At 36.8% G+C, this 27,495-nt stretch overlaps 2 protein-coding genes across 2 annotated transcripts in view; one reads left to right on the top strand and one right to left on the bottom strand.

The window, feature by feature from the left end:
• The window catches only part of LOC107829143 (DExH-box ATP-dependent RNA helicase DExH11), a 37,283-nt gene extending 29,929 nt beyond the window's left edge, over nucleotides 1-7,354 (top strand). The window contains exons 20-23 of the mRNA XM_075234044.1: nucleotides 361-575; nucleotides 677-915; nucleotides 6,489-6,615; nucleotides 6,792-7,354. Of these exons, the coding sequence (XP_075090145.1) occupies nucleotides 361-575; nucleotides 677-915; nucleotides 6,489-6,615; nucleotides 6,792-7,004 (794 nt within the window). The 3' untranslated portion in view covers nucleotides 7,005-7,354. The remainder of the gene's footprint in view (nucleotides 1-360; nucleotides 576-676; nucleotides 916-6,488; nucleotides 6,616-6,791) is intronic.
• Nucleotides 7,355-7,659: 305 nt separating this feature from the next.
• Nucleotides 7,660-11,163, bottom strand: LOC107775564 (uncharacterized). The gene is made up of 4 exons (XM_016595315.2): nucleotides 10,859-11,163; nucleotides 10,294-10,389; nucleotides 9,813-9,950; nucleotides 7,660-7,839 (listed from the first exon to the last, which is right to left on the bottom strand). The coding sequence occupies exons 1-4, from the start codon at nucleotides 11,093-11,095 to the stop codon at nucleotides 7,798-7,800; spliced, it is 513 nt and encodes a 170-aa protein (XP_016450801.2). The 5' UTR covers nucleotides 11,096-11,163; the 3' UTR covers nucleotides 7,660-7,797.
• Between the last annotated feature and the right edge of the window lie 16,332 nt (nucleotides 11,164-27,495).

The following is a 27,495-nucleotide window of genomic DNA, read 5'->3' as shown; positions in this document are numbered from 1 at the left end:
CTATTGTCATATAAGCAGTGTATCCACTGATATCTAAGGACTAGCTAACACACAATTTTAGATAAGGATATTAATTTCAACAGTTTCCCGACATTAGATTTTCTTATATCACCATTGACTCCATAAATTGCATAATAGTTGCAGTTCTATAATAGTTGGTAACCGGGAAAAGAAAATTTTCCTATGAATGGCGTTTCCATCCACGACAGTGTTTTCACAGTAATACTATTAAATTTTACTTAACAAGTATACACCGTATGAACTTGGGAAAGTTCTAGACTTGGATATATAGTGGGAATTACTACTATTAACGATGACTTTTTAGTTATGTGAGGTTCTCTAACGAAGATTCTATGTCAGATCTGAAGTTGAAAGACGTGAATCTTGTGGAAGCATACTACAAATGGAATAATCTCTTGCAAAAAATGGCACAAAATAAGTGTCATGGTTGTATTAAATTGGAGGAGCACATGAAATTAGCTAGAGAATTGAAGCGGCACCATGAGGAAGTGAATCATTTGAAGTTTCAAATGTCAGATGAGGCACTTCAGCAGATGCCAGATTTTCAGGGTCGGGTATGGAACCCATCATCATAAGAATTTGGTTTTCCTTTTAGTGCCAATAAATTCTTGCAGAGGAAGGGATCGTAAACATCCTCTTTTACACTTATTCACAGATAGATGTGCTTAAAGAAATTGGCTGTATAGATGCTGACCTTGTAGTTCAAATCAAAGGTCGTGTTGCTTGCGAAATGAATTCCGGAGAGGAGTTGATATGCACCGAATGTTTATTTGAGAATCAACTAGATGACCTGGAACCAGAAGAGGCAGTGGCTATCATGTCTTCCTTTGTGTTTCAGCAGAAGGAGACTTCTGAATCCTTTCTCACGCCAAAGCTTTCTCTGGCTAAAAAGAGGTTATTTTTCTTTTGAAAATGTTTAGTTTGACATTCTCATCTCTGCTTGTTGATATTCTCATCATTGGCGATATATTGTATTGAATTGATATTGATAGTTTTGGTCTTTTGATAAGATTCTTTTTTGTGAAGAGTTTTTAGATAAGATTCTGTGCTTGTGGTGTATGAATAATTGAGCGATCAAACCTGTAAATCAGGGCCATGTGGTTTTTTCTTAATGTTTCTTTAATGATTGATCTTAACAGACAGTCTAGGATTTTTCCTTATCATACATTAGGTTTAATGGTAGAAAACTCGTCAAAGTTAATTGATGAGATAATTGTCAGATGTGAGAAGGCACGGGAGAAAATATGTTATTGATATTGGATGATAAATACAATACAAGAGGTCCCTATTTATAGCTATACAGTACAAGGAGATATTACTCCTCTTCCAATGTGGGACAAGACTACACTATACATATCTGTAAACTAACACTCCCACTCAAGCCGGTGCATACACATCATATGTACCGAGCTTGTTACACATGTAACTAATACGATAACCAGTAAGAGACTTAGTGAAAATATATGCTAGTTGATCATTCGACTTTACAAACGTTGTAACAATATCTCCTGAAAGTATTTTTTCTCTGACAAAGTGACAGTCGATCTCGATGTGTTTAGTCCTCTCATGGAACACCAGATTTGACGCAATATGAAGAGCAACTTGGTTATCACACACTAGTTCCATCTTGCTGATTTCTCCGAACTTTAACTCCTTGAGCAACTGCTTGACCCAAACTAACTCACACGTCGCCATAGCCATGGCCTGATATTCGGCTTCGGCGCTAGATTGAGCAACTACATTCTATTTCTTGCTCTTCCATGAGACCAAATTACCTCCTACTAGAACACAATATCCAGACGTAGAACGTCTATCAAAAGGTGATCCTGCCCAATAAGCATCTGTGTACCCAACAATTTGCTCGTGGCCTCGATCCTCGAATAGTAATCCTTTGCCTGGAGCTGACTTTATATACCGAAAAATGCGAACAACTGCATCCCAGTGACTATCACAGGGAGAATCCATAAGCTGACTTACAACACTCACCGGAAAAGAAATGTCAGGTCTAGTCACTGTGAGGTAATTCAATTTGCCAATCAACCTCCTATATCTCGTAGGGTCTCTAAGAGGCTCCCCCTGTCCAGGCAGAAGCTTAGCATTCGGATCCATAGGAGAATCTATAGGTCTGCAACCCATCATTCCTGTCTCCTCAAGAATGTCTAAGGCATACTTCCGCTGTGAAATAACAATACCTGAGCTAGACTGAGCGATCTCAATACCTAGAAAATACTTCAATCTGCCCAGATCCTTAGTCTGGAAGTGCTGAAAGAGATGTTGCTTCAGATTAGTAATACCAACCTGATTATTACCAGTAATAACAATATCATCAACATAAACCACTAGATAAATACACAGATTAGGAGCAGAATGCCGATAAAACAAAGAGTGATCAGCCTCACTACGAGTCATGCCGAACTCCTGAATAATTGTGCTGAATTTACCAAATTAAGCTCGAAGGGACTGTTTCAAACCATATAGTGACCTGCGCAATCTGCACACACAACCATTAAACTCCCCCTGAGCAACAAAACTAGGTGGTTGCTCCATATAAACTTCTTCCTCAAGATCACCGTAGAGAAAAGCATTCTTAGTGTCTAACTGATAAAGAGGCCAATGACGTACAACAACCATGGACAAAAAGAGACGAACATATGCTACTTTAGCCACAGGAGAGAAAGTATCACTATATTCAAGCCCAAAAATCTGAGTATATCTTTTTGCAACAAGACGAGCCTTAAGCCGATCAACCTGGCCATCCGGGCCGACTTTGGCGGCATAAACCTAACGACAACCAACAGTAGACTTACCTGCAGGAAGAGGAACAAGCTCCCAAGTGCCACTCGCATGTAAAGCAGACATCTCGTCAATCATAGCATGTCGCCATCCTGGATGAGATAGTGCCTCGCCTGTAGAGTTAGGGATAGAAACAATGGACAAAGAAGATATAAAAGCATAATGAGGTGACGACAGACGATGATAACTTAAACCGACATAGTGGGGATTAGGATTAAGTGTGGATCGTACACCTTTGCGGAGTGCAATTGGTTGACTAAGAGGAGACAAGTCCGCAGTAGGTGCAGAATCTGATGCGGGGCGTGAATCACCTAGGCCTGATGCTGGATGTGGACGAGTGGAGCTGCAGAAGGTTGAACTGGATTATGCGGAGGAACTGGATCTATAAGTGGTGGAGCTACAACCGGAGCTGTAGGTGGTGGAACTGGAGCTATAGGTGGTGGAGCTACAACTGGAGCTGTAGGTGGTGGAGCTGGAGTGACTAAATCTCCAAAAGATGAAACTGGTAGTACCTCAGAAATATCTAAGTGATGACCTGAACCTGTGAAGTATGATTGAGTTTTAAAGAAGGTAACATCAGCGGACATAAGGTACCGCTGGAGGTCAGGAGAGTAGCATCGATACCCCTTTTGTGTTCTCTAGAAACCCAGAAATACGCACTTAAGAGCACGAGAAGCTAACTTATCTGTTCCTGGAGTAAGGTTATGGACAAAACAAGTGCTTCCAAAGATACGGGGTGGAAAAGAGAACAAAGGTAAGTGGGGAAACGTGACAGAGAATGGAACTTGGTTCTGGATAGCTGAAGATGGCATACGATTAATAAGATAGCAAGATGTAAGAACTGCATCCCCCTAAAAACGCAACGGAGCATGAGATTGTATGAGTATGGTACGAGCAGTTTCAATAAGATGTCTATTCTTTCTTTCAGCTACCCCATTTTGTTGAGATGTGTACGGACAAAATGTTTGATGAATAATCCCATGAGATTTCATAAAATGCTGAAATGGGGAAGACAAATACTCTCGGGCATTATCACTACGAAATGTGCGAATAGAAACCCCAAATTGATTTTGAATTTTAGCGTGGAAGGTCTGGAAAATAGAAAACAACTCAGATCGATTTTTTATCAAAAATATCCAAGTGCACCTGGAATAATCATCAATGAAACTGACAAAGTAGCGGAATCCCAAGGTGGAACTGACCCAGCTAGGACCCCAAACATCTGAATGGACTAAAGTAAACGGTGATTCTGCTCGATTATCAAGACGCTGAGGGAAATGAGAGCGGGTATGCTTACCGAGCTGACATGACTCACACTCTAGAGCTGACAAGTGAGATAAACCAGATACTATTTTCTGAAGTTTTGATAAATTGGGATGTCCCAACCGTTTATGTAATAAATCTGGTGAATCAGTAACATGACAAGTTGTAGAAGGAAGACAAGATGTGAGTCCATGCGATTTAGCAAGGATAAGGTAATAAAGTCCGTTTGATTCACACCGGTACCAATGATCCACCCCGTACTGCGTTCCTGTATAAAAACATGGTCATCAAGAAATAAAACAACATTTAAGTAATTTGGCTAAGCGACTAACATCTATGAGATTAAAAGGACTATTGGGAACATAAAGTACTGAATCTAAAGGTAAGGAAAGAAGTGAGCTTGCTTGACCTATTGCAGTTGCCATGGTTTGAGACCCATTGGCCATTGTGACTTTTGGAAGAGATTGAGAATATGAAATAGTAGTGAAAAGAGATTTGTTACCAGAAATATGATCTGATGCACCTGAATCAATGACCCAAGACTCAGAGGACGAAGATTGGGAGAAACAAGTCACGCTATTACCTGTTTGAACAACAAAAGCTATCTCAGAAGATGTCTGCTTACATGCTTTATACTGAAGGAACTCAATATAATTTGCTAAAGAAACCATCCGACTATTCAAAGCATCGGTTCCCATGTCGCTACAATTTGTAGTAGTAGGGTTAACTTGAAATAGTGGAAATAAGTAACTCATGTGAAAAAACTGAAGAGATAGCTTGAAAAACACTGTTTACAGCAGGAAAACAGAACACTGTTCTGCGCCGGAAACACTGTAGCACGCCGGAAAATTCCAAAGTTGTCGGAATTTGTCGTAACCAGGATGGATAGAATCAGAATTCCTTTGCGAGCAAGCTGTCCTGAAGAAGCTTCGCGAAAAAATGGCCGGAAAGTGGCCGGACCCTCGCCGGAAAAGTTGTTGTTGCCGGCGTGGAGGAACGTGGCGGCTTTTCCGCCGGATAAAATTTCAAGGGTTGGTTGTCGGAGGGTGATCTACCTCGTGGTGGTGGTGGTTTTAGCACAACACCGACAGAAAGTGACTTTCACTTAGACAAACCTTAGGTCACCGGAAAAATTGCACGATGACTAAGTTCTTTCTTCCCGGTTAACGCTGGAATGACGCACAACGATCTTTTCTCACTAATGCTTTGATACCATGTGAGAAGGCACGGGAGAAAATATGTTATTGATATTGGATGATAAATACAATACAAGAGGTCCCTATTTATAGCTATACACTACAAGGAGATATTACTCCTCTTCCAATGTGGGACAAGACTACACTATACATATCTGTAAACTAACATCAGACAATATGAAATCAGATAGGGTGTACTATTTCACTGCTTTGTGGGTCCAATTTGGGTTTTATCTCTATGATTGGGATACACCTGTGTTTTTTCCCTTTATTTGAATGAGGATAAAACATATCATTTAAATATGTTCTCATGTTTCACAGAATTGCATATGCAATCTGTATGGGACAATTTACTAGCTACTAACTTGGTTTTATCTCTATAATTGGAATAAAATATATCAAGTGAAATATGTCACCTGTGAAAATTTTACGGAATTGCACATCCAAAGAGATACATATCATAATGTCACAGGTCAAAGAGCTGTGGCAGCTCTTTCTTGATAAAATTAGGTGGGTGCCATGAAGGTAGGGATGGAGAGTGAGTTGTGCTATGCATTTAGTGTATTCTTCTTTGTCGGAGTGAATACAATTTTAGGGTTGAAGAGGTTGTTCTAGCAGGCTGCCTATTCTCTTATATCTTCAGCATGTGTTCTGCTTTTCCTTTATTAAAAGAATTTTAAAAAGGATGGGATTTGGTCAGATTTACAGATCAAACATGTAGTGGTTTAAGACCTCGTTGCTGTTTTTGAGTCTTGCTCTGTAATGCACAACTGTTAGTGGAACATCTTTTGACTGAAAAATTATCCTACTTTCCTTCGGTAAAAGAGTTACTGGTCAACACAAGATAGAGTTTTACACAGCTTCAGATTGTCCGCAAAACTGTGTCTGTCAGATTTCTGCTTATATAGGCTGTTACTATTTAAACGATGTGCGACCATTGATTCTCCTTTATTTCTGAAGTCATGTTATCTCATTCTTACACTCTCAAGTCTCTATGTTGTCTTCATTTGACTTGTAACTCTAGTTTTATGGTGATTTCGTTCTGATTAGCTTCATTCATACCTTCTAATTGTTTTAAATCATTCTGATGTGTATTCTGTTGGTATTGTCTCATGAATACCATGATCTGAAACTTTATTTGTATTCTCTCGTCCCCCTAGGCTATATTTTGTGTTTCCCTTTTTCTCAACGACAGTCATTATCGTGATATTTCAGATTATACGAAACTGCAATAAGACTTGGGGAGCTTCAGGCTCAGTTTAAGCTACCAATCGATCCGCAGGAGTATGCCCAAGAAAATCTTAAGTTTGGTTTGGTTGAAGTGGTATATGAATGGGCAAAGGTTCTCTCTCTCTCTCTCTCTCTCACACACACACACACACACACCCCCCACCCCAAACCCCCCAAACCCACAGGTCTATGTGTGGGTGCGTATGACTGATATATCATAATATCCTATCCCTTGCTCAATCTTCAATTCTCCTGTGAGGTTTGTTTCTAATTCTGCTTCTCTTGCAGGGCACCCCATTTGCTGAAATCTGTGAACTTACTGATGTCCCTGAAGGTTTAATAGTGAGGACTATTGTCAGATTAGACGAGACATGTCGGGAATTTAGAAATGCTGCAGCAATTATGGGTAACTCGTCATTGTACAAGAAAATGGAAACTGCTTCTAATGTGATCAAGCGTGACATCGTGTTTGCAGCTAGCTTGTACATTACTGGGGTTTGATAAGGTCAGAAGGCCTTGATTTCAAGTGCAAGCCCAAAGAAACCGCTGAGTGCTTGTTGTACACTAAAGTATTTTAGCCAAGGTGTGGACTTGAGCAAGGATACGCTACACTTGGGTAAATGTGTACAGAATTTCCAGTCGTTCATATGTAACATTACCAATCGGCAAAAATATGCCGTTAGCTCAGAGAAACACAGGAACTTTGAGATTTACTGTATCACATTCTTGTAAATTTAGATGTAACTTTGAGTTTTGCATTCATGTGCTTATCTTAAAGTTTAACACAAGACACTTGGGGTTCAGGTTTGTCAATTAAAAAGTTGAATGAAAGGATTCATTATGAAGGTTAACTAGCTCTTGAAAGTGATTGATGCTAAGCAAGCTGTTGAGCTGGTGATCTTTCTTTCTTTCTTTTGTTTGTTTTCTTTAACTATCTCGTATCCGAATCTCATTGGTCAAACTAATCAGGAGTCACGCCAGGTAAGTCGTCCCTACCAAGAGGTTTTTCATTTCATAACTCGAACCTTAGGCTTCGGGTTAAGGGTAGAAGATCGAAATCATTCCACTTTACCTGTGGTCATCTTATATAATCTAGTTCTATTGTGACTTGTCTGCTTGCTGGAAATAGCTAGAAATGGAAAGTAGCAGCAGAGGCTTAGAAAAGCGTTTGAAAGAATTTATATAGTAGGTTATTCAAATACAACCAAACACATAGAAGCAAAGCTTCACAGAAATACAAAATAAGCAGAAGGGGTCTGCAATATCCAGATGCTGCATTCATCAGGACCCGATTTCAGTTATCACTTCTGCTTGGTTTGTCCGAGATAAAATTAACCTGATTAACCAAAATAAAAAGCAATCAGATATTCAATATCCAAAGAGCAAACGACATTTTCCCAATCAGTCAATTATATGTTCCAACAATGCCAAATTAGTCACCAATGTGTCTGAATCTTCCATATTTATTCTATTCTAGTTAGCTGAAAGCATAGCTAAGCCTTTCTCTTTCATCAAGGTTGACCCCGGCTATCTTTGATAAACTCAACTAGGTGGAGACAGTTAAGCTGAGTTCAACATTTAATGTTCTTCGTATTGAACTCTTTATATTTTTAAGGGAAAGGGCTCAAAATTGCCCTCGTGGTCTTCGAACTGGCTTATCTGTACCCTCCGTTTGAAAATGAGGTCACGTGTAACCTTTGCCGTTAAACAAGTGGTCCACTGATACCCTTCTCGACTAATGGCTCCGTTTTGAGCCCTTTGTTTTCCTCAAAAAATCCACATCACGACATGTGTCCTCCAAAACCACCCTCAATTTTTTTTTACATGCCCCCTCACTTATTTTACCCACTTTTCCCACCCCCTTTAGCCCATCCGCATCAGACCCCAAACAATACTTCACCACAAAAATTATCATTCATTAGTAATACGTAGATGATGATTGCGTTGTTAAAATTTATTACCATGTCTAAATTTATTAGTAATCGAAGAATTTAGAAAGTAAAAAAGTAATACGTAGTATAAAATTTAATCCAATAAAAAAATATCTGATCGACATGTAAATGATGATTGCATTGTTCTCAATCTTACATTCTTCGAGATGGCGAGGAATAGTGTGATAGTATGTTTTGATTATAAAAGCTAAATCCAACACTGCCAACGATCACCCTGTCTGTCCACCCCCCCCCCCCCCCATTTATGTCCATTATGCCTCGTTGAATTATATTACATGCAATTTCACTTGCAATTTAGGTCTCATTAATTATCAAGATAAAGTAACCAGTGCCGGAGCCCGAATTTTCATCAAGGAGTGTCAAAATATAAATAATTAGATATATCGAAAAATCAAAGGGAGTCAACGTATAGTAAATATACATAATATAAAAAAAATTATCTAGCAATATAGTATAATTTTCCGGCGAAGGAGTATCGCCCCTTGGTTCAATGTGGCTCCGCCATGGAAAGTAACTCTGCTTCGACAAAAATGAAATACTAATGAATGGTAATTTTTGTGGTGAAGTATTGTTGGGAGTCTGATGCGGATGGGGCAAAGGGGGTGGGAAAGGTGGGTAAAATAAGTGGGGGCATGTAAAAAAAAATTGAGGGTGATTTTGGAGGACTGTGTCGTGATGGAGATTTTTTGAGGAAAAACAAAGGGCCCAAAACGGAGCCGTTAGTCGAGAAGAGTATCAATGGACCAATTGTTTAACGGCAAGGTTACACGTGTCCTCATTTTCAAACAGAGGGTACAGATAAGCCATTTCGAAGACCACGAGGGCAGTTTTGAGCATTTTCCCTATATTTAAAATTATTGCTTCATATCTACTATTTTGCTGCAATTTTTATGAAACTTTACACATAAATTTATGCTCCGCGTCGATAATAATGAGTTTAGATGTATCCGGTACCATAACGCGGCATCCGCCCTCTGGTTGGAGAGAAAGGTAGTTTTTGCTCTTAAGTTATTCCTTTTTCTTTTCTAAAAGTAGGGAAAATAAGAGAAGAGTGAATGAAGACCCTAAAGTAAGGAGATTAGTGAGTATTTAATCTTCGTCCAACTAGCAATAACTGAATCAGGTGTGTCTGAATTTGCAATCTCATGTATGTAAGAGAGCTAAGGATATCATAAAGTAACATTCCTATAACCATAGTTCACTCTTATGTACCTCTAATCTTTCTTTATCGGGTCATAATAATTTTGTGACTTTTTAAAATTCTTCCCCTTATCTTACTACTGTTTATCTTATTTTTATGCAACAAAATAAAATTTTTTAAAAAGAAATTCTATCAAAAGTTGCATTTGGGAATTACCGCATCAACAGCAGAAGGAATCCAGTCATTAGTAGCTGGATTCCCTTTGTAAGCATGGTTTGAATCAGTAGCAGAATCAGCTCCTATATTGAAAGTGTTCCCCTTTGCATTCTCCACTTTGATAAATCCTGTTCCTGTCTGGATTTTACAAAAACACAAGTTCATTAAAAGCTATGTTGCTCGGATTCTTTAAAAACGCAATACTTTTGAATGATCCCACATAGGGAAACCGAGCCAGCCCTTCGGCTACAGTTTCGGCCGAACCCATCAGCTTTGGTCCAAACCTTATATTTGCCTTTAAAAATTCATTGAATACACACAAATTATTAAATTAGAACCCAATAACTTAAAAGAACTAGAATCCTGAACCCATAAGCTTCGAATCATGGCGCTGCCATGAGCGTGGCAGTAATTTTTAGCAATATAGACCAAAACAATAATTGGAAGATTTGGTAATAGGAGTCTTAAAGTAGAGTAGAACCGTGTGGTGCTGCTTGTCAATGCCATTGAGATCCTTGTAATACTCTGTTTCCACAAATTCCTCTGTCACTTGGCTGTTTCCATTGTAAACCAGTTTCTGCAAACCAAAAAAGCAAAAAAGAACTTCTTACTCTAAAACTGTGTTAACTCTCTGTAGCTAAGTTTTCTTTGGCATTGAAGAACTAAGTTTTCTTTGGCATTGAAGAACTGAAAGAGAATAATTCTTTTTTTTTAATAACAGTGGTGTTCCATTATAAGTTTTCAAGCGGGGAAGTAGCCGCTAATACTTTTATTAGAGTAATACTTGCATTAAAATAGGTTGTCTACATCACGCCCTTAAGGTGCGGCCCTTCCCGGACCCTGCGAGAATGCGGGATGCTTTGTGCATCGGGCTGCCGCCCTTAGAGCAACAGTAAAGTTGTAATGATACTTGCATCGGATAGGCAACCTACGTCGCATCCATATCACTATTTAAGCATGTCTTATTATACATCCGCCCGCCGGCTATTCTTTTTTAGTTTAAGTAGAAACAAATCAAGAAAATTGAGGAAGAGAAAGAATGAGACCTGAGGATCATTCTCAAGACGTTGGAATTCAACATGTTCAGGAATAGTACTATCATTAGAAGGAATGATGTCATCAGTATAAGTAGAAGAATAGTCACTGCGCTGTGGCTTAGTGTGTCTTTTTGGTGTTATCCCATCAAAATACTCTCTTGTTGCTTCTTCTATCTTTGCTTCTTCCTCCTTTGACGCATGCACATCACTTCTGTTTGCCCTTATGATTATTCCATTGCCCTCCATTTCTTCTTCTTCTTCTTCTTGTTAAAAAAAAGGTAGCTTTCCTTTATTTCTTTTACTTCTCCAAAGTCAAAAGTATTTAGATATCTTTGGGTAGATATTTTCTTAAAAGATATTTTGTCAATTTTGGAAGTTTATGGCCTGTTTGGATAGTCATTACCCATGTTTTTATTTTTTATTTTTTTGGAACTCCAGAAAAATTCGCAGCCGCTACCGCCTCTGCCTTTTGGGTGAGCACTCTGTGCACATTGGATAAACCTCCACTGTGTAATAGCCTGCAAACCACACATGGAATGTAAACCGCACTAGGCATAAACCGCACTAGGCAAACCCCGTGCGACAGACTCAGACCTAGAGGGGCACTGCGGTGGATTGATCCTGCGTCGCCCGTATGGACGTCGCCCGCCAAACCCGACTGGACCGTCCCTTCAGGACTACCCATGGTTTTATAGTGTACATTATCATATCATATAGTATTATGTTAATAAATATAATATTTGAATAGACCGTATCGGTTGTTATAGTTTAATAATATTTAATAATATTTTTACGAGCAACCACGCAAAACGCACCAAATCTGTGGTTATAAAAAAATGGACTTTTTCATGGTTATATAATGAACCAGGGGAAATAATCATTTAAACAAGGGGTTATTAACTCATAACTATTCCTCTCAACTACTTTATGTCATTCCACAATTAGTGGTGTATACAAGATTTTACAAATTGATATTTGCCTTTATTTTTACAATTCTATTTGTGAGTGATTTTAAATTTAGGATTATGTTGGTTTTGCTGCTTTATTTTTGTCCCAAATTGATATTGTGGTTGTGTTATTTTTAAACAGTGTCGGCTTATTTTATATACACAAATTATTATTTAAATTGACATATATAAGGAAGATATTGTATCTCCTTCATTAGTGCTAGTTGTTGCTATACTAAAATAGATAAGAAGGGAGGATAGATTCTTCTCTAATAGCTCAGGTATGGACTATGACTTTTTAGCCCGTTGTTCATATTTATATTTTCTCAAATTGTATGAGCCAATTGATCGAGCAACCGATAGGGTCATATATGTGTCAATTAGAATGAAATTCTAATTAGTTTGAGCAAATTCTCTAATCAAGAAATTATACAAATTTTATACATTTTTTCGGTTATTGAATGTAAATAATTTCTGACGCGAGCTAAAAAAAGAAAAAAATCCTATTTAAAATTTGAGTAAAAATGTACAACGTCGACATTTATAATTTGAATAATTAAATAAATTTTGATTTCCTGAAGTTACGAAAATTCGCATTAAATAATATTTTTGTCTTAGAATAATAGCGACGATTAGTGTCAAATAAATTATTATATAGCAGTACACTAGTACTAGATGCTTTTTAATCTTAGAAAAATATCTGATGAGCCTTATCTATTCATGAAAAAAGCTGTTGTGAAGTCTCTTTCAAGGGAGACAATCGAGTGGTTGTGTGAATTGGCTCGACATATGTTGTGAAAGATGGGTGGATTTCATTAAAACTTGTCACACTCTCTCTTTTTTCTTCTTGATATTCGATATTTATTAGTCCGATTAATTCAAATTTACGCTCATAGAAAGAAGAACACTTTCTACTAAAAAAGTTTTATTTTCAGAGCTCGAACTCAAGATGATTCCGTTTATTCTACCGCATACATTGATGGTTAACTTGTCATGGTCTTACTACTTCATGTTTAAAGAAAGAGCTTATGCAAGTTTTTTAGTTAGTGATCTCGGTCTATTGTCACAATTCAATTTGTAACTTCAACTATGAAACTAGGGTAATTTTAAGACTTCAATTTCTATTTCAAATTGATACTTTCTTTTTTGTACTATTTTAAAGCGGTGTCAGTTTATTGTATATATGCATATATGCCTATTATCAACAACAAATCCAATGTAATCCCACATAGTAGGATATGAGGAGGGTAGAGTGCACGTAGACTTTACCCCTACCTTAGGAAAGTAGAGAGACTGTTTCCGAAAAACCTTCTATTCAAAGAAAAAAGTAAAAGGAGCAGAAAAAACAATTGGAACAACAATAAGATACGTAATAAAGTGATAGGGACAAATATATGTGCCTATTATCGTTTAGGAAAAAAATATTATTTACATACACATGTATTTTACTATTGTTCTGGATCCACATTTCAAGTTATATCATGTTGAGTTTTGCTTTTATGAAATGTATGGTTGTGATATTGTCTTAGCAAAATGAAGTACCGCTAGTATAGCTGAATTTTTAGATAAGTTATATCATGAGAGAGTATAAGAGATTGTATATATGTGAACAAGATAATAAAATTGAAAAATTAACGTTAAATGAAGTTTCTCAAAGCCATATATTGATGAGTGTAATAAAAGTTTAGACTTCCTTGATTCCAAATTCGCAAAGCACATAGAATCTCTATTTTTGTTGATTTGAATGAATTGTTGAATAATATTGAAAAGCTTGGATAAGATAATATAACTTTTATTTGTAAATTTAATGTATTTCGTTATTCTTGTGAAATATTACAATGTTTATTGAATTATTTGTTTGTCTTAGTCTGTACTGATTGTCTAAATTCGGCCATTTGTGCTGATATTGACGAATTATTTAAGTCTAATAGCGTGTTTGGCCAAGCCGGAGGAATCAACTTATTTTGAGAAGTGTTTTTTTCAAAAGAACTTTTGAATGGTGTGTTTGACTAATCACTCTGAAAAGCATTTTTGAGCAATAATTTGTGTTTGACCAAACTTTTCAAAAAGTGCTTTTAAGTATCAAATTACGAATAAGGACATGAATATATTTACTTAATAGTTAAAATTATAAGTAAATAAATAATCTTGAAAATTTGTTATTACAGGCAATAATTAAATCTTTTCATTTTATTTAAGTAAAATATGAAAATAAAATTTAAAAGTACTTAATTCTTTTAATATAAGTTAAATATATTAAAAATTATTCAACAAATATAAAAGCATTCATCCCTAAAGTCACTATATATATTAGAAAGCTATCATTAAAATAATAAGAAATATTTATATATTAATTTCCTAAGTATTAGTTTTAACGGTTATTTTGGTATATACTATATTTTGTTAAGGGTATTTTTGTTAAGAAGAAAAGTCAAAACAGCTTCTGCTTATCGGAAGAAACTATTTTTTTCTGCTTCTCAGAAACTTGCTTCTGCTTCTTCCCAAAAGTACTTTTTTTCCCCAAAAATACTTGGCCAAACACCTCAAATTAGGAAAAAAATATTTTTGAGAAAAATAAACCATTTTGACCTATTGAGAAGCTTGGCCAAACAACTATAAGACTCACTTGTGAGGCAATTACATTGTATAGTTTTCCATCACGGACTATTTTCATGAAATTAATAGTGACAAGTAAATTATTAAAATACGTGAAATTAGAGTATTACCACAATTGAAACTATTTATAATTAAAAAACTTAAGTAATGTTTGACAAAATCATTATAAAAAGATAATAGTAACTTATCAGAAAATTCTCAATTCTAGGGCTCAACCTTTCATTAAGGATAAGGGTCTAGGAATTTAAGTTAGCGATCTCAATCATTGTCACGATTCAATTTGTGAGTAAATAAGCTCTGATATGAAATTGTGGTGGTTTGAAAACTTTACTTCTTATCTCAAATTGATATTTTTTTTTTACTATTTCCGAGCAGTGTCCGACGGTTGTGTATATCCATATTATTATTATTTTTAAATATTACATTTACATACATATTTATTTTACTATTGTTGTGCTCCAGATTTCAAGTTAGATTATTTCGAATTTTGCTTTGATGAAATGTATGGTTGTGATAGTGTCTTAACAAAATCAACGAGTTTTAGATGAGTACGTATAAGAGATTATATACACGTGAACAAGCTAAAATTGAAAAATTAACATCAAATCAAGTTTTTCATAGCATGAATATTCATGAATGAGATAAAAGCATAGATTTTCTCGACTCCAAATTCGCAAAGCGCATGAAATCTTCACAGAAAACAAAAAATACATCACAGAAAGAGAAATGCTTGAATGACAATTAGTTGATAGAAAAGATAGTTGAATTTGATCTACTTTTGTTGATTTGTGTGAATTGTTGAATGTAATTTATTTTGTTGTTCATATGAAATATTATAATATTTATTAAATCATTTGCTTATCTTATTTTTTATTGATTATCTAAATTTTGCCATCTGTGCAGATATTGACGAACAATTGTGTCCTAGACTCACTTATAAGACAATTACATTGCATAGTTTTCCATCACATAGACTATTTTTCATGAAATAATGACAAGTTAATAATAAAATACATAAAATATAGTAGTACCATAATTAAAACCTTAAAATAAAAAAATATTTAAATAATATTTGAAAAAATCATAAAAACTAATTTGGGTCAGGGTTGGGTTGCGCCCTACATAAATCCAATCCTGATTAACAACAACAACAACAACAACAACAAAAACAACAACAACAACAACAACAACCCAGTATAATCTCACTAGTGGGGTCTGAGGAGGGTAGTGTGTATGCAGACCTTACCCCCTACCCTGTGATAGAGAGACTGTTTCCGATAGACCCTCAGCTCCTTCCCTCCAAGAACTCTCCACCTTGCTCTTGGGGTGACTCGAACTCACAACCTCTTGGTTGGAAGTGGAGGATGCTTACCACTAGAGCAACCCAATCCTGATTCTAGTTCTTTAATATTTTTTTCTTAAAATTTATAGCTGTCACATCACTAAATAGGTACGAAAAGTTCGATTTTCGACTAAGATTGACTTTTGAGAAACAAAAGAAAGAAAAAATGATTTTGATGATCAATTACCGCAAGTTAAGTGACCATATAGAAAATCAAGAATGAATTACTATTAAGATGATATGTGGGATATTACTAAAGAATATGCTAAAAAGAAAAAGACCTCTTAAGCATCAAGATCCCAATTTTTTTTTTTATTTTCTATCAGTTAACTTTAGCACTCCTTTCAAAGAAATAAATATATATAACTGTAGAACTAAATAAATGGACTTATTCATCTCTTACATGAAAAAGGTGACTCACGATGAACCTTTATCGGTGGAGGAAAGGAATAGCGATGGATTCCTATAGAGCATCCAGAAAAAGGCAGATTCAATCGGACAACGAATTCTTACGTGGTCCAAGGAAATCAATTGATATCCTTATATTAAATCTTGTTATATTTATTAAAAGCGTTCATGTTGCAACATTAATTCATTTACTCAACATTATGGAATTTGTGATTATATACTCTATACATATTTATGCACGCCTACCAATTAAGGAAAAGCTGCTATTCATTAAGTTCCCAAGTGAACACTTAATCATATTCCAAACACACATGTGAGAGTTGCTTATTGTTTTGGAAGATTGTGGCTAAAGAACAAATGCTATGGACTATGAGGGTTAGTTAGGAAGGTTATTCAATGAGTATATACATTTAAATGCACCAGTCTTATGGTACGCACTTTACGCGTGTATTCATGTCGGTGAGTATACAACTTTTTAAAAAATATCATATAAATAGAGTATTAAAAATATGTAAGTTCATAAAAATGATGAATATTGATCATATGTAATTGACTTAATAAATAAGAAAATATGACTTATTGTGACTTTTGGTGTTCCGCCAATGACCAAAGTTATCCGATTATCTTTTATCTCTCTCTCTAGAAAAATATTATTTGAGTAGATAATTAAAAGAGTTCAAAGAAAATATCGAATGAATTATAGTCATGTTATGACCAAAAAAATTATGATCATATTATATTATTCAAATAAGAAAATAATTTATATAAGATAAAATCATGATTGCTCTTAAAATTCTAAATATCACAACTTTCAACATAAATCAAATAAGAAAGAATTCAAAGGATAAATAATTAATGAATCTTCAGTTATGAATCTTAATCTTTTTTGTTTTCACTTGCCAAATAGATGTTAGGCGAAATTGAGATTGGCATTAGGGTGAGACACTCATAAAATTGTGATGACCTAAAATGTCATCATTAAATTTAATAATTAATTATGTGATCTAAGCACTATTTACCATTACTCGACTTGCGGGTGCAGTCCGTAAAAATTTTTCGGAAAGTTTTCAGGTGAAAAATGGATTAAAATATGAATTAGATGTTTAAAACATAATTGAGTTGACTTTGGTCAACATTTTAAGCAAACGGACTCGGATCAATATTTTGACAGTTCCAATAGGTTCGTATCGTGAATTAGGATTTGGGCGTATGCCCAGAATCAAATTCTGAGGTCCCTAGCCCGAGATATGGAATTTTGATGAAAAATTTAAAGTTTAAGTTCAAATAGTGATCGGATGTCGAATTATATGCAAATGTCCTCGAAATAGAATTTTGATGATTCCAACAGCTCCGTATGGTGATTTTGGACTTAGGAGCATGATCGGAATTTTATTTGGAAGTCCGTAGTGGAATTAGGCTTGAAATGCCGAAAGTTGAATTTTTGGGAAGCTTGACCGAGGGGTTGACTTTTTGATATCGAGGTCTAAATCCGATTCTGAAAATTTTCATAGCTCCGTTATGTCATTTATGACTTGCGTGTAAAATTTGAGGTCAATCGGACTTGATTTGATAAATTCCGATGTTATTTGTAGAAATTGAAAGTTTCAAAGTTCATTAGGCTTGAATCTATGTGTGATTCGTGATTTTAGCGTTGTTTGATGTGATTTGAGGTTTCAAATAAGTTTATATAATATTTTAGGACTTGTTGGTGTATTGGGTTGAGGTCCCGAGGGCCTCGGGTGAGTTTCAGATGGTTAATGGATAAAAAATGGGACTTAAACAGCTGCTGCAAAAGCTGCTGCAAATTCTCTTCTGCTGTGCAATCGAGCCCCCAGAAAGCGAGCCAAGGATCGAAGGCAGGTTCGATATCCATGATCGAAGGCAAGCTCGAAGGCCAGTGATCGAAGGCCCAGGATCGAGGGCTATGACCAAGGCCATTGATCGAAGGCCATAAAGATCGAAACCATGATCGATAGCCAGGATTGATGGATGTGATAGAGCCCCAGGGTCGAGGGCCATGATCGAAGGCCATGACCGAGGACCATGATCGGACTCCCCATGATCGGACCCCATGATCGAGGTCCAGGATCGGACTCCATGATTGAGGTCACCCTGGACAGATCTGTAAGTTATAAAATCAGGGGGGGCTTCGTCCCATTCGCAATTTTTAACAACTTGGAGCTTGAGCAGAGACGATTTTTGATATATCTTCAAGGAAAAATATTGGGGTAAGTGTTCTTAACTCAATCTTGGTTAGATTACCCGAATCCATCACTGTTTTTAACATTTATTTGGTGATTTAAGTTGGAAAAATTTAAAAACCCTCTTGGATAGATTTGTGGATTTGAGGGTCGAATCGTTATTGAAATTTAGTCATTTTGGTATGGTTAGAATCATGGTTGAATGTGCGTTCATATTTTGTAATTTTCGTCGGATTCCGAGAGCAAATTTTGAGCTAATTTCGGATTTTTATTGAAAAAATATAATATTTTCTTATAAAATTGATTTCTATAATTTTTGTTGACTGTATCGAATTAATTATGACTAGATACGAGTCGATCGGAGTCGGAAAATCGAGTCCATCACTGTATCCCAAGAATTGATATTAATGTGATTATTGAAATATGTTGAAAGTCGTGTACACAAGGTGACGAGTGTGTACACGGGCCAAATGTGAAAGATTATATTTTTTAAATTGTATATATCATTGTTGCGCATTTATTAAATTATTTTATCTTGTTATATTCTTCATCATTGATCTGTGATATATATTTTAAATTTATTTGCCTTTTTCCTGCTAATTATTTTACATGTTTAATTGAAACTTGATTTCTTTTATACTGTGCATTATTAGAAGGTTGATTTTTTTTAAATTAAATATTATTAATATGAAGTAATTGACATTTTTAAATTTGATATTGAGGCAACGTATTAAAAATTTGAAATATTATTTTTCTGAATTATTTATTCTTGAATATTTTCGTAAGTTTTTTTTTTTTTGGATTATTCTGACATGAGCCGTGATCTCTTTATTATTGAAAAATATTGTTGATGATTCTTTTGTGGAAAATTGAAATATTGGGCACTTCAGGTGCAAATTGTGATATTGATACGCATGTGGTGGTATAAGGTCTGGGTGTTGAAACGCATGCGGTGAGATAAAGGTGGCTTGATACACGTGGCTAGTAGGGGTGACTACTAGAAGTCATGTGGTGTGATAAGGGTGGCTAAAACGCGGGATGCTATTTCGGGAAAAAAATATTTTCTTTAAATAAATTATGAAGGCTCCCGCGGTGATATAAGAAAATGAGATATTGTGAAATTATTTATAATTTGGGACTACGAGGCGATACCTCGGTAGTGCCCTTGTTGATATTGATTTATGGCCATAATTGCTTTCAATTAATTGTTGTGATTTTCATAAAGTTGAAGGAAATTCTGTTTTAATTTCACGAGATATTATTTGCAATTATTTGGTGTCGTTAAATGTAACATACTATTTAATTCATTTCCAATGTCATTTTTATTTTACTATATTGATAAACATTTTACCATGCCATTATTATAGTCCAGCAGGGCCTCACCTGACCTCGTCACTACTCTACCGAGGTTGGGCTTGGCACTTACTGGGTACCGTCGTGGTGTACTCATACTACGCTTCTGCACATCTTTTTGTGCAGATCTAGGTATATTTTACCAGACTAGACGTCAGTGAGTTACCTGCGCACAGAGACTTCGAGGTATATCTGCCAGCGTCCGCAGACTCCGGAGTCCCCTTCTACCATTTTATGTTGCTTTCTTATAATTTATTTAGACCTTGACATATAGAGACATTGAGAATAAATTCTTAGAAGCTTGTGATTTATTTCTACCGGGTTTTGGGAGTTGAAATTGTTTGAATTGTAATTTATTTATTTCAGATATTTATTATTATTGCGCATTGATAGACTTACCTAATCTTAGAGACTAGGTGTTATCACGACATGCTACAGAGGGAATTTGGGGTCGTGACAAAAATGCTCTTAGATTACGTGTGGTCATACCTTTTACCATCATGGCCGGATGTAATACACAAGCTACCAAGGCACGTGCTTTAGGCCCCCAATCTTTACCAGCCCTGTTTTTCAATAATAATTACTAATTGTAGGAATTTGATGTATAAGTATTTTCTAAAAATAATATTAAAATAAGATAGAAAATACAATTTTTTGATCAAAAGGGGAAGATAAGTTTTTTTTTATTTTAGGCAAAATGGCCTCCGAGCCATCTAAATTTGCACCCAATTGCTAACCTGGTAAATAAACTTAGAAGTTTTTCATTTGAATACTTCAACTTAATCATTTTCACATTAAAAAATCACTTTGACCATTGACCATGCTTATGTGAAAATGACATAGCTGATTTGGCCGAGCTGCGTGCAAATCACGCTTGTAAGGCGCGTGACTAGGGGTGTTCATAAAACCCAAAAAATCGAACCAAACCGAATAAAAAATCGATACTTCTTTGGTTTGGTTTGGTTTGGTTTTGGTTTTGAATTTAAAAAATCGATCAAATTTGGTTTTGGTTTTAATAAAAAAATAACAGAAAAAATCGAACCAAACAGACTATAAAAGTAGCTATTTAAATTTATTATTACACCTATATATATATATGTATGTATGTATGTATATTTTTATATAAAGTTTCTAAAATTTTATGGTACATATTAGTCGTTTGTATTTTTATTCTAGTTTTTTGATATTATAATAATCTAATTTCTTTACTTCTACATTCTAGTTTGATTGGTAGTTTTCTTTTGCTAAGTACAAGAATTTATTTCATGTTAAAAATAATCAATTTAATTGAGTACTTAAATTATTCATCACTATTTGATTCAATTATCATCAATATATCTTGGTAAATAATAGATTTCTCAAAGAGCAATTGGTTTAATAGTGTTATATTGAACATGTAGTCGGTGAAATATGTGTTTGGTAATGTATGTCTTATATTTAATAAAAAAAATAATAAATAACGAAAAAATCGATAAAAACCGAATCAATAAAAAAACCGACTTAATTGGCTTGGTTTGGTTTCAATATTTAAAGAACCAACTTACTTGGTTTGGTTTCTTTTTAGAAAAAAATCGATCCAAACCGAACCATGACCACCCCTACGCGTGACTATACTAGTTTTCATTTTTTTTAAATACTAAAATTATAAATAATAAAGAAAGACAAAGGAAATGTAAAATTTGTCACTTTCTTTCCCTAGACCTTTGCTAATTCTCCTCCCCCCCTCTTTCTTTTTCTATTCATTCTGTTCCTCTCCCCATTAATCTCGTTCCCTCCATCCTCCCCCAATTTCCCTTTAATTTCTCACATTCTTCCTATTCACAATTAGTTTTTTTTTCCTATGATGAAAATCTTGTACAACTTTTTGATTTTTCAGGGATTGTGATTTTGATTGGTCTTAGTGGTTAAATGTGAAAAAGTGATGATTATCAAAGGTGGTTTTTGATGAGGTCGGTAGTGGATGTTTCCTGGGGTGAATTGATTGTGCTTCTCTTAATTGCAGATTTGGATGTTGGAATTTTGAGAGTTGAATTCTATCAGAATTTCCATGTATCTCATGCAACTCCCCTATTTCTTCGGTCCCCCACGATCCTAGCAGGTATAGCGAAAAGGAATAGAAAGAAAAAAAAGTTAAAACTTTTAAGAAATTATAACGACTCGGCCGGTCGTTTTGAGTATTACAACCTCGTTCCCCCATTTACTACTTATCCTGTGTTAAATTATAATTATGTGACTTGTCGGGAAGGTTTCAGAATGAATTGGAACACTTAGTTCTAAGATTTAAAGCTAAAGTGGAAATAGTTGACCGGATGTTGACTTATGTGTAAACAACCCCGAAATAGAGTTTTGATGATTCCAATAGCTCCGTATGGTGATTTTGGGACTTAGGAGCGTGTCCTGAAAATTATTTGGAAGTTCATAATTAAATTAGGCTTGAAATAACGAAAATAGAAAATTTAAATTTTGGAAGTTTGACAGGGAGTTGACATTTTGTTATCGGGGTCGAAATTCAGTTCTGAAAATTCTTATAGGTCCGTTATGTCATTTATGACTTGGATGCAAAATTTGAGGTCAATCACATTTGATTTGATAGGTTTCGGTATCAAATGTAGAAGTTGGAATTTGGTAGTTTTCATTAGGCTTGAATTGGGGTGCGATTCATGGTTTTAGAGTTATTTGATATGATTTGAGCCTTCTACTAAGTCCGTATGACGATTTAGGACTTGTTTGTGTATTTGGTGGAGGTCCCGGGGGGCTCGAGTGAGTTTCTGGTGGTTAACGGATCGAAATTTTGACTTAGAACGATTCTGGAAATTTTTCCAGTTCTGGTACAATCGCACCTGCGATGGAATTGGTCGCAGGTGCGCGGCCGTAGAAGCGATAATACGGTCGCAGAAGCAGATAAGGGCTGATGAGGCAGTGATCGCAGTTGCGAGGGAATTTCCGTAACTGCGTGATCGCAGATATGGACGGGGAACCACAGAAGCGCAAAGACTGCAGAAGCGGACTGGGTCTCGCAGAAGCGAGCCCGCAGAAACAGCTCCAAGGATGCAAAAGCGGAGGCAGTGAAGGCCTTGGCAAACCGCATAAGCGGTTGTTGTTTTGCACATGCGAGACCGCAGAAGCGTCTAAGTGAGTCGCATGTGCGAAACCTCTGGACAATATACGAAAATAGAGGGTTCCGAGCTTTTACAATTTTTGGACATTTCCAATACGGGTTTAGGCGATTTTTGAACGATAATTCACGGGAAAACTTGAGGTAAGTCACTTATGATAATTGTTAGTCAATAATATTGAATTATTATCGAGTATTTCGACTAGATTACGTGTTTTTGAGGTGTAATTCGAGGATTTGGGCCTAGAAATTTGAAAATAAGATTTGAGGATTTGAAGGTCGAATTGATGTCGGAATTTGGTAAATTTGGTAAATTTGGTATGGTTAGACTCGTTGTTGAATGGGCGTTCATATTTTATAACTTTTGTCAGGTTCCGAATCGTGGGCCTTACTAGCAATATTTGAGTGGAATTTCGAATTTTGTTGGAAAATTAGTATTTTCATATGGAATTAATTCGAAGGCCGATTTGCGAGGCAAAAGCATATTGGAATAAAGAATTTCACGGTTTGAGGTAAGTAATACTTCTAAACTTGGTTCTGAGGGTATAAATCCCTAAATTACGTGTTATGTGAGTTGTATGGAGGTGACACACATGCTAGGTGACGGGCGTGTAGGCGTGCACCATAGAAATTGTAACTTAAATAAATTTTGTGGCGTTGTATAATTAAAGAATCAAGTCATTATCGACATATCCTCCACGTGTTAGAGGAAATTGAGCTGAGACTCATGTTAAAGATCATGTTTAGGCTACGTGCCGATATTTTTGGGACCCACAAGGTCATGTTGCTGTTGAATGTTTGTTGAATTGTAATTTTTGTACTTAGTTACATCCATCATTTGCATATCATATTTCAGTCTCTGTTGTCATTCATTGATACATCATATCATCATGTCAGGTTGATTTTCATGTCATTGAGAGCCTGAGAGACTAGAGAATTTGAGTTATATTATATGGGATCCGGCTGCACGCCACAACATGTTTTATTTATTTATTCCTGGATCTGGCTATTATAGCGTTTGGGCTAAAGGAGCTCCTCCGGAGTCTGCACCGCCCACAGTGAGCGTGGTTCATTTATATTGAGGGATGGATCTTCCCTAGACATGGATCTTTTTCGTTTATATCTGGGGATAGATCTTCCCCTCGGTTGGATTGAACTTATACAATACTGATTGAATGATCCTCAGTTGATGTATATATATATACATGATGGATCTTCTCTAGGCTAGATTGGCCATATACATTACTGAGTGATTGAGTATTTTGAGATTGTGCGTGCACGAGGTTTCCACAGAGGTGCATTACATACAGCATGTACATTGGCATGTAGATATAGATATGTCACATTCCTCATATCATTCAGAATTTATCTATTTTAATTGTACTGAGTTTAACTGTTGAACTTGAAAGTATGCCTATATTTTTGTACTGTTATTTCTATATTGGACTGTACCTGTGGAGCTCGTCACTACTTTCAGTCCAAAGGTTAGTCTTGTTACTTATTGAGTACATGGGGTCGGTTGTACTTATATGACACTCTGCACTTCGTGTGCAGATCCAAGTACTTCCGTACACAGTGGTTGCTAGTTTCTGGAAGATTATCTATTAGAGACTATCGAGGTAGCTACTTAACGTCCGCAGACCTTGACTCTCTTTCCTTTCAGTTATTTGTATTGTTCTACATTTCCAGACAATGTTTGTATTAGTCAGATTATGTTAATATTTAGATGCTCATGTACTCAGTGACACCGGATTTTGGGAGTGTGTTTTATATTAGTATGTGTGGGGTGGTTTTCTACTAAATGTATATATTATGTTTTCAAACTTAAAGGAAATTGGGGGTTATTGATGTTATCGGCTTGCCTAGTATTGGGATAGGCGCTATCACGACATGTCATATTTTGGGTCGTGACAAGTTGGTATCAGAGCCTAGGTTACATAGGTCTCACGAGTCATGAGCAGGTTTAGTTGAGTCTTGCAGATCGGTACGGAGACGTCTGTACTTATCTTCGAGAGGCTGCCAGACCCTTAGGAAAATTTTACTTTCTTGTATTCTGTCATGCGAATTTGTTGATTCCAGAAACTAAATTTCTGTTATTTTATTCTCTCACAGATGGTGAGGACACGTACTACCGGATCAGATGGTCAACCACCAGTGCTACCAGTTAGGACTGGGAGAGGCCGTGGCCGTGGCAAAGGCTGGAGCCGTGGTAGAGGTCGAGGTGTATCTTGTACAGCAGTTAAAGCAGCACCTGTAGAACTACCAGTTGCTCCAACTCAGGAACAGGTTCCAGATATAGTTGAGCCGGCAGGACTAGCTCAAGCACCACCTATGCCTATTGTGATTCCATGCCTTTAGGAGGCTTTAGCCCAGATATTGACTGTTTGCACTGGCCTTGCTCAGGTGGTTTCGGATCAGGCTGTACCAGCCACTTCATAGGCCGGGGGAGGTACTCATACCCCCTGTCGCTCGTACTCCAGAGGAAGTATTGTAGGGACTTCAGATATCGGGGGTACTACCGGTCCAGCCGGTTGCAGCTACTAAGGCCCAAGTATGTCCTATTATGAATGACGAGGAGCAGAAGAGATTAGAGAGGTTTGGGAGACTCCATCCTCCAACTTTCAGTGGAACTGAGTCAGAGGATGCTCAGGATTTCTTGGACAAATGCCAGTAGATGCTTCGTACAACGGGTATTCTAGAGACCAGTGGGGTCTCATTTACTACTTTTTAGCTGACCGGAACAGCCTTCAGATGGTGGGAGACTTATGAGTGGAGCATACCAGTTGGTGCAACACCACTTTCATGGAAGGAGTTCTCCGTATTATTTCTGGAGAAGTTTATGCCACATACCCGCAGAGAGGAACTGCGCAGGCAGTTTGAGTATTTACGTCAGGAGGACATGTCCGTGACTCAGTATGAGATACAATTTTTAGAATTGGCTCGCCATGCAGTTTGGTTGGTTCCCACTAAGAGGGAGAAGATCAGGAGGTTCATTAATGGCCTCAACCATCAGTTCCGTTTTGTTATGACCCTGGGAAATGTAGCAGGTGCTAAATTCGACGAGGTGGTTGATAGTGCTCGACCACTGGAGATGGTCCGTATTCAGGAGCATGAGGATAGGGAGACCAAGAGGTCTCGTGGTTCGGGTAATTCCAGCGATGTTCCTTCTAGGGGATAGCCCTATCACAGCATGGGTCGTCCTTATAGGCCCGCTCAGATGGCTCGTCCAACTCATCGTGGCACATCGGCTAGCCATGGTTCATACAGTGCTCGGCAGAGTCAGTCTTCTCTTAGTTCACTTCCACCTCAGAGTTCATATCATGCACCATCAGTTCAAGGTTCATTTGTACCAGGTTCTTCTAGTAGTTATTCTAGTTCTCGGGGTTCACCTCAGTACTTGCTGACATTTTTAGAGAATGGTTGTTTTGAGTGTGGGGATTTGGGTCACATAAAGAGATATTGTCCCAGCCTTACGGGAGGTTTAGCTCAACAGATGAGTCAGGCCACGACTTCAACGCCAGTTGTCTCACCACCCGCCCAGTCAGCTCGGGGTGGGGCTCAGTCAGCTAGGGGTCGCCCAAGAGGGGGAGGCCGATCAGGTGGTGGGCGGGCCCGATTCTATGCTATTCCTGCCAGGCCAGATATCATTGCTTCATATGCAGTGATCACAAGTATTGTCTCAGCGTACCACAGGTAAGCTTCTATATTATTTGACCCTGGTTCCACATATTCGTATGTATCATTATATTTTGTTCATTATCTGGATATGCCCCGTGAGTCCTTAGTCTCACTTGTTCACGTATCTACGACGATGTGCGTTACTATTATTGTGGATCATGTATATCGATCATGTGTAGTGACTATTGGGGGACTGGAGACTAGAGTCGATCTCTTATTGCTTAGTATGGTTGATTTCGATATAATCTTGGGTATGGATTGGTTGTTTCCATGTCATGCTATTCTAAACTGTCACGCAAAAATTGTGACGTTGGCGATACCTGGATTGCCGAAGGTCGAGTGGGAAAGTTCTCTAGATTATGTTCCCAACAGGGTAATTTCTTACTTGAAGGCCTAACGGATGGTTGGGAAGGGGTGTTTGTCATATTTGGTCTTTGTGAGAGATGTTGATGCAGACACTCCTACTATTGATTCTGTACCAGAAGTGCGAGAATTTCCGAATGTATTTCTTGCAGACCTGCTAGGTATACCACCCGACATGGATATTGATTTCAGTATTGACTTGGTGCCAGGTACTCAGCCCATTTCTATTCCTCGTATCGTATGGCACCAATTGAATTGAAAGAATTGAAAGAGCAATTTCAGGAACTTATTGATAAGGGGATTGTTAAGCCTAGTGTGTCGCCTTAGGGTGCACCAGTTCTATTTGTAAAAAAGAAGGACGGTACTTTACGGATGTTCATTGACTACAGGCAGTTGAAAAAAGTTACAATCAAGAACAAGTATCCTTTGCCGCGTATTGATGATTTATTTGACCAGCTTCAGGGAGCGAGGGTGTTCTCCAAAATTGATTTGAGATCTGGGTATCACCAGTTGAAAAATCAGGATTTAGATATCCTAAATATGGCATTCAGGACACGTTATGGTCACTATGAATTTCTCGTGATGTCTTTTGGGCTGACCAACGCCCCAACAACATTTATGCA

The sequence above is a fragment of the Nicotiana tabacum genome, chromosome 17, assembly GCF_000715075.1.
Source record: "Nicotiana tabacum cultivar K326 chromosome 17, ASM71507v2, whole genome shotgun sequence".
Taxonomy (NCBI): Eukaryota; Viridiplantae; Streptophyta; class Magnoliopsida; order Solanales; family Solanaceae; genus Nicotiana; species Nicotiana tabacum.
Note: the sequence above shows the minus strand (reverse complement) of the source record. Positions and strands in the feature narration are given on the sequence as shown.

Bases quoted from the DNA above. Each gene is read 5' to 3' on its own strand.
- LOC107775564 (XM_016595315.2), bottom strand. From the start codon at position 11,095: ATGGAGGGCAATGGAATAATCATAAGGGCAAACAGAAGTGATGTGCAT. The intron at 9,951-10,293 runs GTTCTACTCTAC...TGTAAAATCCAG, and splicing joins TTGACAAGCAGCACCACACG to ACAGGAACAGGATTTATCAA. The intron at 7,840-9,812 runs GTAATTCCCAAA...TTGGTTAATCAG, and splicing joins TTCCTTCTGCTGTTGATGCG to GTTAATTTTATCTCGGACAA.